This window comes from Antennarius striatus, chromosome 3, assembly GCF_040054535.1.
Source record: "Antennarius striatus isolate MH-2024 chromosome 3, ASM4005453v1, whole genome shotgun sequence".
NCBI lineage: Eukaryota > Metazoa > Chordata > Actinopteri > Lophiiformes > Antennariidae > Antennarius > Antennarius striatus.
The window spans coordinates 9,101,155-9,121,457 of NC_090778.1; the positions used below are offsets into that span (position 1 = coordinate 9,101,155).

At 39.9% G+C, this 20,303-nt stretch overlaps 1 protein-coding gene across 1 annotated transcript in view; it reads left to right on the plus strand.

Moving 5' to 3' along the window:
• The window catches only part of fras1 (Fraser extracellular matrix complex subunit 1), a 214,319-nt gene that overhangs the window by 115,681 nt on the left and 78,335 nt on the right, over positions 1–20,303 (plus strand). Inside the window, exons 18-25 of the mRNA XM_068311677.1 lie at positions 6,009–6,149; positions 7,544–7,690; positions 15,247–15,402; positions 15,538–15,684; positions 16,162–16,308; positions 17,899–18,039; positions 18,824–18,964; positions 19,780–19,920. Coding sequence (XP_068167778.1) covers positions 6,009–6,149; positions 7,544–7,690; positions 15,247–15,402; positions 15,538–15,684; positions 16,162–16,308; positions 17,899–18,039; positions 18,824–18,964; positions 19,780–19,920 — 1,161 coding nt within the window. The remainder of the gene's footprint in view (positions 1–6,008; positions 6,150–7,543; positions 7,691–15,246; positions 15,403–15,537; positions 15,685–16,161; positions 16,309–17,898; positions 18,040–18,823; positions 18,965–19,779; positions 19,921–20,303) is intronic.

The window sequence follows — 20,303 nt, forward strand, 5'->3', positions numbered from 1 at the left end:
GTCTCTGAATTCTGTAAGCTTTGAAAAGGTGTCATATGTTGCTTCTGTTTGCATCTTTGTCATGTTCATTTAGAAAGTGAGTGTTTATTTTATCTTTCTTAATTTTTTTAAACATTTGAGTAAAATATTTGCAATTTCTATGCTTCTTAAAGCTGTAAATATAAAATTGAAGACCACATCCTGAAAATTGGAGTTGTTTTGTATCACTCTGAGCAATTTCATCCAAGCAGCAAGGAGTCGTGAGATTGCTTCACATTAGAATCCATAGCCTGGAGCTATTTGTGTAATAGCGTGTTTTAAACAACAGTTTATTTTTAAGCTCATATTGACCCAGGCACTTGGGAATTTTTTTGTTTACTTTACTTAAATTGAAAAGTAATTAGCAGTATTGATTTCTCTTAATCATCCCAAAGAGACAATTACCAATCGAGTGGTGTTCGTATTGAACATCCATGTATCTCTGCGTTTATAGTAGACCAGCTTTTAGCCAATACAGCGCGAAATCAAGTCTACCTCCACTACGTAATCTTCATCTCAAAACAAACACCACTATTACGGTTTGAACAGAGACAAAACTATCTCATTTCACAGAGACGGCGTGAGGAAATCTTCATAGCTCACTTTTACGCTCCCCTCCCCACCCCCCCACCCCTTCTGATTCAGAAACTTTTTTTTTGTGCAAGGTATTTTTATTAATTTTCCAAGCTATGCAAAAAGAGTTTGTACAACATGTAAATCAGAGAAAGAAAATTCCCACCCACCCAACTGCCCCTTCCCTTGACCTAACGGGCTCAGTGAGACAAATCATGTGCAAGATAGAGGTTAGAATGTCACACGAATATACAAATACACATATAACAAAAACTTGAAAAAAACAACAACAAAAATTTAAACAGTGAATTACATTGGTGGATTGTTACATAACAGCCACAGGACGGTATTTGGCAAAGTCTGGAAAACAGTGGCCCTTAGCTGAGGATTTAATATTGCTCAATAATTGATATAGGTATATGTCCTGTACATGCTAGGCATATAGGATTAAAAAGAAAATTGAGATTATGGGAGGGTTTATAAAACTGTAAAATATTGTATATTAAAAAATGCTTAAAATGTACTTGTGTCCCCAAGTAGGGTAAATTTTAGTTTTTCTATTATAAAAAAACAACATGTCTTTCAACCAAACAGATACAAGGGGACGTTGTGGTGATTTCCAATCAAGTAAAAATCTACGCCTAGAAGATAGAGTGGTAAATGCCACAGCATTTGCCTGGGTGTTGCTAAGGACGTGTATGGGTGAAACAACAAATATGGCTGTGATTGTGCATGGTTCCAGAATGATTCCTAAAATTTCTGAGACGATTTTAAAGATGGAATTCCAGTAATGATCAAGTTTGAGACAAGATGTATACGTATGAGTCAAGTGACAGGGTGTGCCTCGGCATCTAACACAGATGTCCTCAGTGTCAGGATATATATTTTTATAGCCTTGAGCTTCACAGATGTAATCTTTGAACAATTTTAAATTTCATCAAACTCAAACTCAAATACAGAAAGATCAATGGAGCTCAATGAAACCATCTGAACCAGGGGTTTTGCCTGATTGTATAGACATGATAGAGCAGACGACCTCAAACAGTTCTATAGGGGTCTCAAGTTGGACAGAGAACGTGGGATCTACAGTATATTGGGGATATCCAAGTTACTAAGAAATTGGAACACATTATCACTGTTGAGTGGGAACTCAGAGGAATAAAGAGGAGAGTAGTACGATTTAAAAATATTGTCTATCTCAACAGGATCAGTTGTTAATGTACTGGACGGTCTTTATCTATACAGTAGTTGATGAGCTAGACGACGACTGGCTTTATCACCATATTCACCACAAGATTTTAGCAATAACCTTTGTGCTGCCCCTGTTGACAGGAGTTTGAACCCTTTCTGAAGGTTAAGACGTTGTTTAAAGCTCAGGCGATGGACTCAGTGCATACTGATGATCGATATCGAGAATGGCATTCAGAAGCTGTGAGGCTTCTGACACTGATGTCATCCAACTCTGTATGAGTTCTGTGTTCTGCTGCCTTGTGAAGGTTGTGTTCGCATGTTGTAGCCATTGTGGAAATTCAGCATTGATTATTCAGCTTGGGTTAAAGTGAGCTCATTTAGCTCATGTGATGTCGTTGTAGTGGCAGGAGTCCCTAGAGACGTAGAGCTGCTCGTTTTATACTTCAGCTATTGGGAGAAACGCTCATCTAGTTTCCTTCCCTCAGCGCTTCCTAAACAAGATTCAACACAATTAGCCGAGGATCAACTCGATAAATGACGTGACTTTACACCTCTACTCATAAGTGCTCTATATCACTTTTCACTCTTGTCTCAGCAACAATGTAGTGCCAGTAGCATGTCAGTGGGCTCTGGTGTGTGGCTGGGAACAATGGAGACCACTGTGTATGTTTGCATATGTGTGCGTGTGTGTGTGTGTGTGTGTGTGTGTGTGTGTGTGTGTGTGTGTGTGTGTGTGTGTGTGTGTGTGTACTGAAAAACACTCTGCAGTTACTGTCCTAAAGCAGAAAAGGACGCAGGTCAGGAGACTCTCAGGTTGGAGTGGGCTGGAGCTGACAAGCTGCCTGATGTCTGAGGGCAAATTCCAGGCTGTAAATCCCTCTCCTCTCCAGTCAGCAGCCTTCCCGCTCACAGAGAGTGGGTGCGTGGGTGGTTTAATGCTGCTCGATAAGCAGGTGGGGCATTCAGACTGGAGGGGTTTAACCTGAACTGAATTTATACAGAATTAGAGATGTTGTGGTTGTTGTTTGTTTAGCATATGAGGGAGTAAGGATCAACAAACCAAGTCATAAATCATGCAGGGGTAATCAAGGTTGGATTATGCAATTATATGCATGTGTTCGACACAAGCTGTGTTGGATGGTTTGTTCATGACTTAAAATTCATAATTCCTCCTTCTATTCTATATTATTTAATTTATTTATACGTTTTTATTAAGGTCATTTATATATTGTTTCTACTACCTCTGCAAACGGTTAATTGCTGTTGAATTATGCATGCAGAATATAAGACATGATTCTATGAAAGTGAAGCAGTGCCAGTCATCTTTGCACCTTATTATAACACTTCCTAAGCTCTGAAAAAAATAAAAAAATCATGTCCTATGTTGTTTGTCCATTCCATCCTCTCCTTTTTTTGGTGCTGCCTCATCTTGTGCTCCAAATTTTTTACCTTCCTAAGTTTAGTCCTAATGACTACTTACATTCCACCAAATGTCGCTGAGCTAAAGGAATGCCACTGACATGTGAAGCTGGCCCATTATGAATCTATCCTAAGCTTTGGGTACCTACTGTGTGTACTGAAGAATGAGACGACAGATAAAAGCAGGAAAGGTGAGGTTTGCCTTCAGGGTGGAGGAAAGACAGTCCTTGAAAACTTCAGTTATTTCAGGAGGATCTTGATGTCAAAGTGGAATTGCATCTTTGCATTACAAAAGAATGGTGATGACCTTTGCGCTTCCTTCGACTGAAAGATTTCCCAGCATAGTTAGCGTATAGTAACACACCAAGATCAATGTGAATGCTGGATGCTACAGAGAGACGAGCTAAAGCCTTCCTTTGGGCTGTGTAGCAGGTGAATTCTCTGCTAGGCTAAAGTAATGATCAGCTCTCTGTTGTACCAGGAGGATCATTTGTGGAAGGCATCGAGGAGCACTCACCTCCTCAAACTCAATCACAGTCTCATCGACCGCATCCACCTTAAATTATGATCCTATCAGCATAAAACAATGTAATGAATCCGATTCTCTGAGCGCGTGCACCAAATGATGGTTGATGAAAATGCCTGCACACATGACTTTGTGTATTACCTGAATCGATATGCACTTTCCACTTCACAACAAATTAGATATAAAACAATAAAACAAAGAAAGGAGGCCTGTTGTTCTTATTCTCTCCAGTCATGAATGAATTAAGTACGACAGGGAGCCTGTTTCGTATTCCCTCGTGTGTGTGTGTGTGTGTGTGCGTGCGTGCGTGCGTGTGTGTGTGCATGCGTGCACGTGTGTGTGCTAGGCTGTTGAAATGAAGGTGTATGTGGCATGAATGCTTTATATGCTGCACATGGAGCCGGGTCAGGAGGTGGTAAACTTAGTTATGGAAACATAGTCTGTCTTCTGTCAGTGAAGCAATTAGCTGCCTTATTTGACAGAGAGCATTATGGGTCGTTGCGGTGAGAGGGTGGGTAGTGATGGAACGTCAAAATGATGGTTTCAGCTGACACTCATGTTTTTTTTTAAGTCTTCTCTTCAAGTTCCCTGATCTATAACTGATCTATAAGGTTGAAAAACACACACACACACACACACACACACACACACACACACACACACACACACACACACACACACACACACACACACACACACACACACACACGCACACACACACACACACACACACAGTATTGGCTCTAGTGGGGGGTCTGTTCCTGCCAGTGTCCGTCATGCACACCGTTAACAAGATCCGGATACAGCTGACAGCCTTCTGAAAGAATCTGAAAGAGAGTAGTAATTATAATTACACTCGTACTCATGCACAGACTGTCTACACACTCAACACTCGATGCTCCCGGCCAGTCGGCGACGGGTCTTTTTTGTTTCCCGCCCCCAGCGTCAGAAGCTACCCATTTCGTGGCCTCTGCTCAGGTGCCAGAGCTGATAGCGCCTTGCATGTATTTGTTTCTCTGCTGCCAAAACAGACATCAAAGGTTGCACAAAAAGCCTGTTTCGGAGCAGCGGTGACATGTCCTGAAATCTGGCGGGACATGTAGGGAAAGGGTAAATAATCCAGGGACAGTGTAGTTTTATACATCTGAGTCCAAGTGTGGAACAAAAGCACAAGAACCGGAATGTTGCAGCTGTTGTCAAACCTTTTGAATTTAATGCTGCTTAAATGTACAAAGGCAGACCTGAAATAAGCCCAAAGATGAACAAAAAGCTGTCGGCCGTTCTCTTTCACCAGATTTGCGAATAAAGAACACTTACAGTTACTAATGATTAAAAATCTAGAAACAGAACAATGAAAGAACAGTCATAAATCAGATACGGAGGTTTTTTTTATACCTGTTTAATTCTTTCCCGTTAAGCATCATGTATTCCTACTCTGTGCTGTATTTAATTAATGCCTTCCAACCATTTGAAACCACATTATATTGTAAAACTTTAACCATCCTTCCAGCATCAAAACCAATACTCCCTCCGATTTAAATTATCCTGAAAGTTATCCATGAGTAGTATTATGTTAAGCTAAATAGTCCCAACTAAGCAGCAAAGCATATTTTAAATGTCTTTGCTGGCTTTTGTCCCTTTTGGCTCTACCTATCCGAGCTGGCCCTGATTCTGGTGTTAATGCACAACTTCTGATTGGTGAAGCTTGCTGTCAGCCTCATCTGAGCGTTAGAATGCTTCTAATTGACAGCACTTACTACAACCTGTGACATTCAGCTTGAAAAAGAACTCCCACAGGGAAGGGACAGGATGCAGCAGAGTGTCTGACAGTTGAGAAAATAGCAGTGAAAATTGGCTCCGGTTCAGGTGTAGATGTACAGAGATTGCAGCTACTTTAGATGCATTGCTTTAATGCAATAAGGATATTCTTGTATTCAGTGTAGATGTATTATTTTAACATTGGTGCCAAGTTCAAGTTGTCTTGTGTGCAAGAAAACAAGCCCTCAGTTCACTGCCCTCTGTTCTACAATAGTACAGATGTGGTTGCTTCGAAGAGATCACAATAAAAGACATTTTCGTGCTCATAGCCCTTTACCTTTTCAGCATTCAGAAAAAGTCCACTCTAAAAAGTTAGATTCTGGTGCAATCTCTATCTGTCATCTCATTCTCTTTATTTTAGAAGTAGGAAAGGTGAGTGTGTGCACAGCTGGTGTTGCATCTTGTGTCTGGTTGTTGCTTAATGGATTTTCTTTGTATAAAAATGGTTCTGTGTCCTTTTCAGAGTGTCACCCCTCCTGCTGGCTCTGTGGTGGGCCATCTGCAGACAACTGCACATCCTGTCCCTCCCCATCCAACCTGCACCAGGGTCGCTGCGTCCCCAGCTGCCCGCAAGGCTTCTTCAGCCAGGAAGCCCAGTGCGAAGGTGAGTGCACACATCCTCACATACCTATAACTACACTCAGAGTTTGCTTCGTGTGACAATGAAAAGAAATGACTATTACAAAAACATTGTAATATTGAGCTCTATTGTAGCACACAGTGTGAGGGTTTTCTTAAATACATGACATTTTGTAACAATCTTTATTTGCATAAATAACGCATGCTTAAATTTAAGCCTTTTAGCTTCCAGACTTTTTGGACCGCAGCCACTCAAACGGTGTGTGTGTGTGTGTGTGTGTGTTTGTGTGTGTGTGTGTGTGTGTGTGTGTGTGTGTGTGTGTGTGTGTGTTGCTACACGGGGTTATAGATAAGGGAGAGAGAGGAATCACTACAACACTAAAGACTTGTAATGAACCCGGTCTCTCCTCATCCCTGCTCCGCTGAGCCGCTCCTTCATTCTCTCTCACCTGATCTGATCACGACTGACTTCCAGCTATGCTGAAAACTTTTACTGGCTTGTTTCTAAAATTGTTTCAATATTCTCTTTGCTTTACTGTATAAAACACGCGTACACCCATTCCTCAGATATACTGCTACGTGATGTAAATATCTCTACATTGCACCAGGTTCCTAGTGTGTAGTGATTTATGTACACGATCCACCAAAGCATGTGGACCTTTAAAAAGAGCTTAGCAGGGCTCTCCTGCCCCCTCTATAATCCCCCTCTTTAATGAAAACCATTACATTGCCACTCTACAGGTTTCGACCTTATTTGCTGCCAAAAATGTATACCCCTCCCCCGTCCCACCTGACGTGTCCTCAGATCTCTTAAAGAAAAGTGTTTTTAATCATGAAAAATAAAAACTGAAAAAAAAAACTTCTCGTTTTTATGTATCTGGCGACAGTAGCTCAGTCCACTGGGTGTTGGGCTGGGGACCGGAGGGTGGCCGGCTCAAGACTCATGCAGACCAAAAATTTATAGAGCACTGCTGAGGCACCTTGGAGCAAGGCACTGTCCCCCACAAGTTGTTCAATGGATGCAACAAAGACAAAACTGGCCTTCCGTTCTTCCATTGTTCTTTCTGTATGTGCATGTGTACAGGTCCCTTGTGTGTGTGTGTGTGTGTGTGTGTGTATATGTGTGCATATGTGTGTGACATACAAATAAGAGTAGAAAAAACTATTAACCTACGGGGATCATTAAAGTATGCTTCTTTATTACCTTTGCTGGAGTGACACCCCTCCAGCTGACTCTCAGACACTCATATAGGAAGATGATAGACAAGTATCTAATTCATTTTTAAACAACTTGGGTTATTACTGTTTTATTTGAGCGATCCTGAAATGTTCTATAATGATGTATTTGTTTCCTTCTTCCTTTCTTTTGCTCCTTGCCTTCTTTCCTTCCACTCTGTTCCTATACTTTCATCTTATCAGCATGCCATCCATCTTGCCAGACTTGTGGTGGCCCCTCCCAGGCCGACTGCACCTCCTGCCCTCCCCTGGCCTCCCTACATAGCGGTTACTGCAGGACGAGCTGCCAAGATGGGCATTTCCTCAACGCTGTTGATGGAGAGTGTCTTCGTAAGTCAGCCAGTGTGTATGTGTGTGTGTATGTCTGTGTGTGTGTGTGTGTGTGTGTGTGTGTGTGTGTGTGTGTGTGTGTGTGTGTGTGTGTGTGTGTGTGTGTGTGTGTGTGTGTGTGTGTGTGTGTGTCGGTGGGTGCATGGATGGTGTCATGCATAGTTGTATGCAGCTCTTGCGAAGCTCCCGTCTAACACGCTGCCATGAGTGCTTACATTTATGTCTGAGCGGCCCTAAAGGGAATGATTCCGACCGAGAAAGGCTCAAAAATACTTCCATGTGCTCAAATGACCTGCATCATTCATGAGAAATGCCAACCATTGAAAGTACATGTTATAAGATTTAATACATTTCACTTCAGACCTCTGCAGTTTGCTTCTCTAGAGTGTTTAGATCTGATCTGTTGAGCTGGAAGCTGTAATCTTTTTTCCTCCTGTTGAAATATTTCCACATTTTTGCTTCATCCTCTAAAGAAACAGTCCCAAAGCAGATTATGTTATACAACAGTTAACAGTAATGGCAAAAAGAGTCCCTTGTTTCTCCTAATTTTTTCTTATTTCCATTATTTCCATTTGAGCAACCTCACATATTAAAAGTTTAAAGATCCTGATTGAGGTTTGCTTAGAGTGGGCTTTGAATTTGAGATGATTGCAAGTTAATGCTTTCTTTCTTTTACTTTCCAAACAATTACAACAACAACAAAAAAAAGAATTATCCCAGTTTCAAAAGATGTGCAGCACAGCTGGACTTGGTCCCGATTCCCTTGTCAACCTAGAAGAAATAAATCACTTAAATCAGTCCAATCATTACAACTGGCAAGATTTCAACTACAATGCTTTCATCAGCAGGTTTGTCCACTATAATTTAATCACACCAGCTGCTGCTGCAGCCAATTAAAAGTTCTGACTCCCAAAATGTATTTCAGTAACAGTCATGAAGTCATTCTCTTCTGTTTTGTGCATCGCTAATGGTGATCTGAAGTCAGACGCTTCACTCAGTAGATGAAACAACACTGGAAATCAGTTACACAACAACACTGCCAACTTTATGTTGCGTCGTTGTGTTACCAGATTATAACAACATGTCATTCTGCTTTTACCGCAATATATTTCACTTCGGATCAGTTTCTTCTGAACATCAATATTACTTTTATTGGAGGTGTTTTGAGCCACATCACCATGTCAGCCAAAGCCCTAACTTACATTTGGCAGAATTAAGCTTTCATGTATAAAATAATGTCCTTTCTTTCATTAATATATCAATTAAATAGATTATAATACTCTTGATGGAAAATTGACAAATTGAAAAGGCTGAATATGTTTCTGGAAATGAGACTCCTTTGTTTCTAGAAAAAGTGGAAGACAATTTTTTATTTTCTAAAGATATCATTCTTGGTGTGATTACTAACAAAACAAACAAACAAACAAACAAACAAACAAAAAGTAGTAATGTGCTTCTCACTCACAGTTATACCTTTGATAGAAACTTCACATGAACATCTGGAATAAAGCAGAGTTTTCTTTATATACCTCCTCACCCTACTACATCATCACAAAACATTCTTGTTATACTTTGGCAAACAAAATATAATAAATCACCAGACAGAAGATAAATAGAAGATTGCAGTAGTAGCTCCTGATGTTGTCTTCCTCATCTTTTCCTCCTCTCTGGGTAATGGAATGAGGTTTTACCTATCCGCATGACTGGCTATAGATTAAAAACAGGCTTATTTACATGGTAGGGAGCCAGCATGGACGAGATAGCAAGGGGTAAACAGAGCAGGAGGGGAAACATTGACACACTGACTTTTAATTACACATTTTGATGACATGCACTGTTTGAGCTCTCACACAGACACTCGGCCAACCGTAGTAGTTAATAAAAGATGCCTGGTCGGGCTTCTGGGCCCCAGAAATCCTGGGGTCATCATTTCTGTTTGGCCACTGAGAGCACACGCACACACACACATGCACACTTACAACATAACGTACAGCCACACTTTTTTCCACAAGCACATTTTGCCTCACACACAAACACACTGTGATTACCTCTACCCATTCAGCGGTGACACTGTTGTTTCGTGACCCCTTAAGGTGATGAGGGCGTTGCTCTCCATCACAGGTTCATATCCCAGCAGCCATCTGAGGCGGTTGTTTCCTACTCTCTCGTGGTCTGGTTATCCCCCACTCCCCCCTCTGTCTCCCCCAGACTGTGTTTCTCCACAGGAACTCCTGTTTGATTCATATTTGACAGCAGTGTTCTCAAATTCATTATAGCCAGCCGAGCGATTAGCCAAATTCCACGAGCGCTTATCCACACCTCTTGTGTAAAGCGTTTTTATGTCAGCTAAATCGCTCACGTCTATTAATGTCATTTTGTTGGCGGTGATAGCTTTTCTATTTTCATGTATCATTCTCCTCCATGTACATCCGGGAAACACTGACTCAGCCTACTGGTAAATTTATAACAGCAGGACAAGTGGAACAATGATTTGACGGAGCGCTAAATTTATTGTGTGTTGACATGCAAATAGCTGGTAGAGTGTGTAGGCTGAATTTATTGCCGCGCATTCAGGTTCTACATATCGCATCACCAAGTAAAAGAGACTTGAATCTGTTATAGTTCTGGAGACAATTCACAATCCATAATTCAACATCCTGTTGGGAAGTTGAATTATGGACCCTTGGGATTATACAACTACCTTCTCACACACAGTAGCATCTTATTATCATATTTATATTTCCTGGATTTATTTGTAAATTATTGTACAATTTTCCCTCAATTCTCAAAATTTATTGTCTATTATTTGAAACTAAATGTGTGGATTGTCACTGCTCTGCAGCAGAAATGCTCAGATCCTTCCATCTGCAGTGACATGTCTGTAATGATGGCAGCTGTAAGAGCCATTAGGAGGCGTTTGAATTACTGTATTTTTCTTTGGTAGACAGACCCTCCCTCCAAGTTGAAAGTACATTTTTTCTTCTTTTCTATTGGAATAAACCTCTCTCCCTTGTTTGCCCTTTCCTTTCTTCTGTTATTTTATGTAAAGAAAATTGACTTCTGAGTCAGCGGATGCAGCAGTCAGAGCTCTGAAACTACGTCAGCTCAGCCCTCAGACCCGCAAGTGTTCTTTTACATCACATTTGACAGTATGGTTGGGGCAATTATTTAAGAACACATCAAGCTAATATTTGATTTGAATTGAACAAGAATCCTTTATCATTGAAATGAGCTAGACCTCTAACTGAAATGGAAACAGGAGCTTGTTTGTCTGATGAAAAGAAAAATAACCTTCAGAGAAGGTGGTTTATACGACGAGGCAGTCAACAGCAGTGGCTGTCGTCCGTGATTGATGCTAACAAGACGAGCAAGAAATGAAACAAAAGAAAAAGGTAGTCAGCTACGATTTATGATCATTATGGTTCAATTTAGCTGAACAAATCAACAAAGAATTATGCTATAGGAAACTGGTGTGATAACACCATGAGAACATTCTCACATTAACACTGACAGACAGAAGGAGACAGAATGTTTCAGTAAAAGGTGTTAAAATATCCTTGTGACCCTGATCTGAGGCATAGTAATGAAAAAACATTTGATCTCATGAAGATCTTGCTCCCAACTTAAAGTGGGTTATTTTTATCAGTTATTTTTCATCTTTCCAGCAGGTACTTTTCTTAAATCAAAGAAATTAGTGCAATTAAAAGAAGTTCAAGTCTTTCTATAAAGAGAATAAAAAAAATAAATAAAAAAAAACTGTTTTGAAATAGATATTTAAAGTCTCAAATCACAGTATGGGTGTATAGAATGGGGTGATTCTATTCATCACTGCATCTCTGAAAGATTTAAGTCTCTAATGGTCTCTTTTTGCTTCTAGAGGAAGACTCAAGCAAAGTGCTAATAACAGCTCAACATAATGACACACTGCTGTTTGTGCCTTAATACAGCAGTTCCCAAACGTTTCAGTCCACGCACCCACTTCTACCTCCCGACTTAGCTGACACACCCCAATGCCCGAAACATGAAAAGAAAAGACAGAAAGGCGTAGTCTTTATAGCCATATCAAGTTTAATAATATAGGCTCCTGTTAACACAGAATACATTGTGCATTAATGGGCCTAATGATCTCTCTCTTTAGAAACGGTGGGGAGAATAATAGTGACAATATAAAAATGACAATAATAATATTTTAAGTCAAAATGGTCGCTGAGCGAGCCGACTACAGATGAGTGATGAACAGCAGTTATTACTATGTAACAAATAGGCCTATTTAACAAGCTGTAACAGTTATTAAATGGTAACAAATATGCTACTCCGCCACAAAGAATCAAAATAACATAGGCCCAAGTTCAACATCATATTTTCTCTTTCGAGTACGAGTAACATTGTGTTCTTTACCCCCTTCTCCCAATGAAGTATGCGGGTGAGTTTTCTGTGTTCTGTGCTCCTCATTTTAAGTTTCCCCTGTCTCGTCATCATCACTCTCCTTTTCCTGCTCGATTGCTTCAGCCTGGTAGACTGCACAGCTCTCAGTTGTGGCCAGTGTATCCTGTCCTCTTTCATTTCTCCCAGATTTAATACCGGACAGACTGCCCGTTTTCAACCAGTTAAGCATTTCGGCATATTATTGTTGTTGCTATCACAACAAGCTAGCACGTAGCTAGGAGAAAGCCAAGTGCATTTTGGGTTTGTTTTTTTTTATTTAAAATTTTCCCAAAACGTTTTTTAATTGAAAATTACAAATGATTTACGTGAATGAATTTAAATATTTAAACTGTTAATCCTCCATTAAAAAGTGTTTAAATTATTTATTTAATTATTTATGTATTTCAAGGTGCTCAGCTGCCATTACACTCGCGCCCCACAGGGGGTGCGCGCACCACACTTTGAGGATCCCTGCCTTAATACGATGATTAATGTGAGCGTCGTTCCCAAAACTAATATTACAAATGTCGTGTGAAACTAATTTCTCTCCAGCTTTTTAAAAATGTCAAACGCTTTTATGTACACCCACAAGGGCTCAGATTATTGTGTGTTCCTTTTCCTTATTTGTGCAGTCAAAAAGTTAGAATAATTTAGAAAAGAGTGACTTTCAACCAATATCCAAATCCTACACGTCTGAGACGAGAGCATGCTTTTTACGTCTCAGGTTACCCAACCATTGTGCGTCAGCTCTCAGCATGAACATAAAAGTAGGACGTCATTGCTGTATCTATAAATCATTTTTTTCATTGGGCGACATTTCTTGACAGGGTGAAGTCAGTGTCAGAGGACCATTGAAGCTTTCTGTCTCTTCTTACGTCAGGAACTTCACATAAAGATGATGTCCCACTTTATTCTTTTTTACCATGAACTGTTGCTACACTCAGGATCCATCCCCACTGAGAGAAGACAAGTGTTGGTCCCATTTTAAGGGCATACAATCACCGAGAAGACACTAATTGAAAGGAATATAAACCTAACTTTTCATAAATGACTAACTGACTAATATTTCAGTTTAATATATTTTAGGAAATGCAGAAAAAATACATAACTCCAGCAAGAGACATACAGTAATTCAAAACTGGTAAATACCATATAAAGAATGGCTCTTATGACACAATTTTAGTTTTATATTCAACATAGTGTCCAAGGTCAATAGTCCCTGATCTCCACAGTGGAGTCATTTGTACCGGATCACCTGAAAATGGGTTGAATGCTGAAAGCAATGGGATAAGAGTGTGTGTGTGTGTGTGTGTGTGTGTGTGTGTGTGTGTGTGTGTGTGTGTGTGTGTGTGTGTGTGTGTGTGTGTGTGTGTGTGTGTGTGTGTGTGTGTGTGTGTGTGTGTGTGTAAAAGTGATGACGGGGTGTGATTATTTCCTTTCTCTCTGTGATTATGGGATCTGTTTTAGATTTCCCAGATTTCTCTGGGCTGATGTCACATTCAGGTGACTGGAGCATTTGTCAGGACAAGCTGCTCTGAGAAATAATGCAGAAATAATGCAAGTGTCTGAGTTGTATGTCGACCATTTAGATATATGCAAGACACCAAAAAATCTAACCAAACAAGTCTTGTAGAAAGAATATATAGACTATATATAGACTCTTAAATTACAAAACTATTTGTTCCATTAAAAGCTAAATCACTCGATAGTGGTATAATCCCAAACGGTGTTATTTACATCAATAAGACTGTTTGAACAGAATGAAACCAAGAGGAAGGATGTAAAACCTTGAAATCAGGCCAGAGGACTAAATGTGAAGATCATTTCAGAGGAGAAATGAAGATTTAAGCCCTCCTTAGCGATCAGCATCTTCTGTCTGTAGGTCTGGTTGTGTTGAACATACACTCAGTTCCTTTTTTTGGAAAGGGGAATAAAGTGAAACCATTTATTTCCCCAGGGCCCAAAGACTGACCCTGAATATTTTTATAGAAAATTACACAAGTTTTAAGTTTGTTTTCTCTTCCTCATGCAATTGCACAAGTGGAAGTATCATCTTGGTGTCACCCCCCCGATTCCTGTGACATAGTTACCGATACTGTAAGAATAAATAATGATAAAATAACAACCAAAAAAAACTCTAATATGAACCACAAAAAAAACAATTTATTCTTAATCATTAATCCTTTCATGACTACTACACACTGCGTAACTATTTAAAAACTGGCTCCTTTCTCGTCTTCCTGTTATTTATAAAGACTGATGCAGCTGTAATAATGATGAAACTCATCTGCTCTTAAAAATAACCAGTTCTTAGCTGACAAAACAAGGAGAGGAGATCATTTTTCACATTTTCTAGTTAAATCCAAACTGTCTTTTACTGCTCGTCTTCTTTCTGTTTGTAATCCCTCTAATTTTTCTCATTTATATAAATCTCTGATTACTTTTATGGTCTTTTCTTTCTTTGTAATATTCCGACTCAATCACTTCTTATCTGAAATCGTCACCTGGCCGACATACAGCCCTTCACCTGCAGCGCCCTGTTGTTCTGCTGTAATGTGATAGATGATTATCTCAGGACAAGCAGATAAGTTTGTGGTGCCTACCTCCATGCCATCCAGATCAGATACCATTGGATATAAACACCAGGAGGTGTTCCTGGGCTCCTTTTGGGTGACCATGCTGAGATAATGTCTGTGAATATATATGAGTGTGTGGGTGGGTGGTTGGTGACACACAGTGTGGAGCTCTGGAAGATTTATGTTTGATAGTTTTCAACTGAGGAAATTCAACAGAGGGACATGGATTCAACTCTGTTTTTGCATTGAAATATCAGGTCTTTTCTTATGGTACTCCTACAATTCAGTCATTACATGGGCTTAACTGTCCAGAACTTGTAGATAAAATGTTGAAAATAAATTCTTATCAAGTGGAACACCGCATAATATGTTCCCTTAAAATAAATAATGAAGAAAGGTAACTCAGCGCGTGATTAATAAAGAAAAGCTTCTCCAAGATCATCATGTTGGTGATGTACCCAAAGGACGGCAGCAGTAATATGAAAGAGATGCTGACAGGATAATGTCTGTGTTCAGTAATGTGATTTATCCCTCTTGTTTGTGTGCTTCCTGCAGAATGCAGTTCAGACTGTCAACGCTGCACAGCAGACCTCCAGATGGGGGTTGGCAGCGTTTGCCTGTGGTGTAAAGCTCCACGGAACTGGCTCCTGGGTGACCACTGTGTCTCCCACTGTCCCCGGGGTCACTATGGCTGGCACGGCGCCTGCATCAGTAAGAACCCTTACTTTCTACTATAAGGGGTAGTTTCTTTTTATCGTACTTTCGTGTTGTGCCCTCCTTGGATCAGTAATATTCTCTCTTTGTAGCACATTCTCCACGTTAATGTCACGGTTTGTTTTTTTGCAGGATGCCATCCATCATGTGAGGCCTGCGGTGGGGCGGGGCCTCTCTCCTGTACATCCTGTCCTCCCAACAGCGTTCTGTTGGTTTCTGGTCTCTGTGCTCCCAAATGTTCCATTGGTTACTATGAGAACGGTCAAGGGATCTGTCAACGTAAGTAGCGCAACTACATCTCACCTGAAAGATAACATCTGACTTAAGTACAACCCAGAGATGAGCTCTAGTGACACCTCTTTCACGTGGTGTATGGTGGAAAACCGTATTGTCTCACAGGAGGAAGTGGAAATAATAAAAGCAGCAGACAGTGTAATTTAATGGAGTAAAACCCATTTTATTTTATTGAGCTCATTGAGATCCTATGTCATTGAAATTGATAATGATTTGACAAATGCGGTTTGTAAATATCCATTTCCTGCATCTACATTATCTTCAGATGTGTTTGCAGTGTTTGTGAATGACGCACCTTCACATGAAGGTTCTCATAAAAAAAAAAACATTTTCTAGGTCTTCAGTCTTATTTTTACCACATTATTTCAGTGTTCAGTGATGCTATCAGATCCTGATGCCAATTCTTTTCACACTGCATCATAACGGACCATATTTCCATGTCAACCTATTTGTTTTTGGCAGCATGTGACAGCCAGTGCCTGACTTGTGACATGGCCGGTGTTTGTACATCTTGCCGTGACCCGACCAGGGTTCTGCTGTTCGGGGAATGTCAGTATGACAACTGCGCTCATCAGTACTACCTGAACACCTCGACCCGGGCCTGCAGAGGTACAGTAGCAGTGGAAGGAAAGTCATGAGTAATAAAAGAGAAAATTTCATGTATTTTTTATCATGTCCATAAATTATTCTCCATCCAAACTGCATGTAGTGTAGTGAGCTACGTTCAGTTTATGGGGTCTTTTTAACAAGTCATAAACTGTTTGGCATATATGTAAATTTAAAAAAATTTTCTGTGAGTTTTAATGTTATGTCGTCCAGTGTGGAAGGGAGTTGATGAATGGGTCTCATATTGGATGCACATCAATGCTAAATAACATTTCCTGTTGTAAAATTCCAGAGTAAAGTGCAGATAATAACTCTGTTCACTTATTTAACTACCTACTAACCAAGCAAGATCACATTCTTTCAATCCATCTCATTATATGGTGACCTACAAATAACATGGAATTACAAAATTCAAAATGGGTCAAAATGGGATTTCCTGTGAGGCAGCCAGGTATGCCTCACATTTCACCAGGTGGTTTTAGCCACACAGGCTGTGACACTGTATTTATGCCCCTAGCTTGCTATAGCCACCATCTGGGTAATCCAGTGAACCCCAGATGAACCTAGACTGTTAGAAAGCAGCTCTGCCAACTTCTCTCTGAAAATTAAAGGCTTTTGAGGAACCTCTGGGAGCTTTCAGTTTGTTTTCAAAGTTCCCTCAGCCAAGCACTTATAAAAACCTGTCAGTGCGAAATAATCTACACTACAAACCTCTAGTTTACCCTTTGACTGCCTCTGCAAACCCCCACTTTTTTTTATTTTTCACTGTCTCTATTTTTCTACCTTGTGAGAGAGATGGCTTGAAAGTCTGCTTCAAGGCTTCAAGACAAAATTATGTTAACAGCGGGAGATTGATAAGAGTGTTTTGGCCTTTTAAAGTTGCAGTGTAGAAATATTGGCCTCCAGATAAGTTGAGTACAACATATCACCAGCTTTATTACCAGCTACTGCCAGAAAACAGGGGGATGTTTCCGGGGCCATAGATATTCAATAGAGAGTTGTGCCACAACTAGCAACAGAACTGGACCTCAGCAAGTGGTCAAAAGAACCAAGCCAAGGCTAAAATTGTTACATATTTCACCATACACATTTTGTATGGTAGTAATTCACCAATAAAATGTGTTCTTGAAAAATTTTGTACACATACTAGTATGTTAAATAGATATTTGTTGTGTCTTCTCAGATGAAAAAAGAAAATATTTTGCCCAGACGTTTTGCCTTAGTAACATGGTCCAGGGTTACTCATCAATGTTATAATCGTACATTTTAAATGAGAAATGAATATTTTTTATAAACACAAAGGATGCACACACAAGAGACAGCACAAATGGGCTCAAATAGACCTCTGGCTGAAAAGAGTTTATTCATCATTCTTTTCTTTCTCTTTCTCTTCTGTGTTGCTTTCACTTTCTGCACTTGACTGCACAATCTCTTCACTTTTGATTCCAATGTCTACACACACACACACACACACACACACACACACACACACACACACACACACACACACACACACACACACACACGCTGACACACGCACATACACATACACACCTGTTCTTCCAATGCGGCTGCCCTCTGTCCTATTTCTAGAGTGCGACTGGAGCTGTAATGCCTGCAATGGCCCTCGACGGACAGACTGTCTGCTGTGCATGGAGGGATACGTGTTGCAGGATGGAGTGTGTTCCCAGGAGTGTTCTCCTGGATTCTATCAGGATGGAGACAAATGCCTCAGTCAGTAAACTAAAGAGCACATAAGCTGAGCCACATCAGTATTAGTTGCATGAATATGTGTTTGTTTGTCTTTCTCTTTTGTACATTAATTACCACTTACACACAGTATATTCTTATTTTTATTGATCTAGTTTACAGCAGAGGATCCATAATATCCCTTAAAGACATTAAGAGATATTGCACTTACACTAGTTGTCTTTGACAGCAATTGTATTTTTATGTAAATAACAACAACTATAACTAGAACCAATGCAGTCACAGACTGCAACATCCTGCGACACCTCTGAAACCAAAATTTTGCCCTGACCTAGTTGCATAGGTCAAAGATCAAAGGTATTGCTTTGATCTGCAATCTTACTCACACTGGCCTACTTCCTCGTACAAAAGTTGAAATTTGGCTTTGACCTAGCTTTGTCCAAGTCAACGTCCTCATCTCATTTTCATCCCGTTTGCCGCCTGAGTAATGTGCTTTTTGTTTATATTTCTATCTGCAACGGTTGCAAAGCTATTTGGTGGACTAACAAACAAACGGACGAACACACGAACACTGACAATACATGATAATTATAATAATAATATTCGTAATAATAGTAGCAATTAATATTATTATCATCATTATTATTATTATTATATTTTTCCCAAGTCCTCATTAAAAATGTCATTCATGTGTCACTGAGGATAAAGTGATGTTGATTCCATTCTAAAGCCACAGCATTTTAGCACTTGAATGACTTTTGTTTTATCATAGAGTTTAATGCTCCCAGTGTGTATGTCTCTCTGACAGGCTGTGATGATCACTGTATGAAGTGTTGGGGTCCTGGACAATGTCAGCAATGTCAGCCTCCCTACGCCACCTTGCAGGGTCAGTGTGTCCTCACATGTGGTAGAAACTACTTCCTGGACAAGTCCTCTCAAGTTTGCAAATGTAAGTTTTAAGGTGTTCTTGAGCATGAATATTTTTTAACTTACTTAAGGAGTCCACAATATTAATCACAGGTAATCTGAAATGGCAGATTATGTTGTAGTTTATATATTTTGTGCTAAACCAAATCACACCCATGACTCCTTGGTTAATAAATTGCTTTTGGTCTTATTTTGCCACCAGATTATGCGTTATTAATCCACAAAAGGGAGTCAGACATGCTCACAAATGTATCTAAACCATTTGCTCTACACACACACACACACACACACACACACACACACACACACACACACACACACACACACACACACACACACACACACACACACACACACACACACACACACACACACACACACACACTGATGCTAACCACAATACAGGTACAGTACAGTACAATACTGTATAGTAGCACAGAAACTACTGTACTACTATACTTTCTGCTGATGCCAGAAAGTCTCGTTCTAATCTAGCTCAGTTTAAGCACTGCTTTTACCATTGTGGAGCATCTTCAGAACTGGGTAGACATCTCTGGTTAAGTTTTGAAGTGGGTGGTTTTATTTCTACAAACAAGACTGATATTTTAGTTTGGCCACATCTTATTCATAGTTATCCTCTATCTCCATTATGTGTGGAGTACCCCAAGGGTCTGTGCTCGAACCACTTATCTGGTTACGTTGTACATTAAGTTTTATCTCGTTTTTACTGAATACATGACGTCAAATACTAGATGTTAAATTTAAAAATTGTATTGTGAAATAACTGCAGAAAAAGTGCCAGTGCAGTTAATAATCTTTGAAACGTTTCTTCTTTAGCTTGCTCATCAGACTGTGTGCTGTGTGATGAGATTGGAAGCTGCAGTGCTTGTCATGAAGAAACCTACCTCATGGAAGGATACTGCACACCTAGCTGTGGGCATGGGTATTACGCCGACCAGAAGACAAGGACTTGCCATGGTAATAAAGGAATGTCTGTCAGTTTCATGCTTAAAGTGAAAAATGGTCAACGCCCTACTGAATGACCCCAATTACTAAAACAGCATCAACAAACAGAACTGTCATCTATTTTCTACCCTCAAGGAATTACCACATATCCTGAGGTTTCTCATGACTGTCAACCATCCAACCTGTAGGCATGCTTGATTAGATTAGATTTGATATGATTTGATTTGATTTGACTGGATTTGAAGTGATTTGATTTGTTTTGGGTCTGCATTAGTGACGTCATATGCAGTGACCATGTTTATAGAAAAAGATATGTTCTACTTAAACTAAAGTGAACTTGGCTCAGAGATGTTTTTTCAGAGAGTGAAAGACAGAGCGATATGGAGAGGAAATTG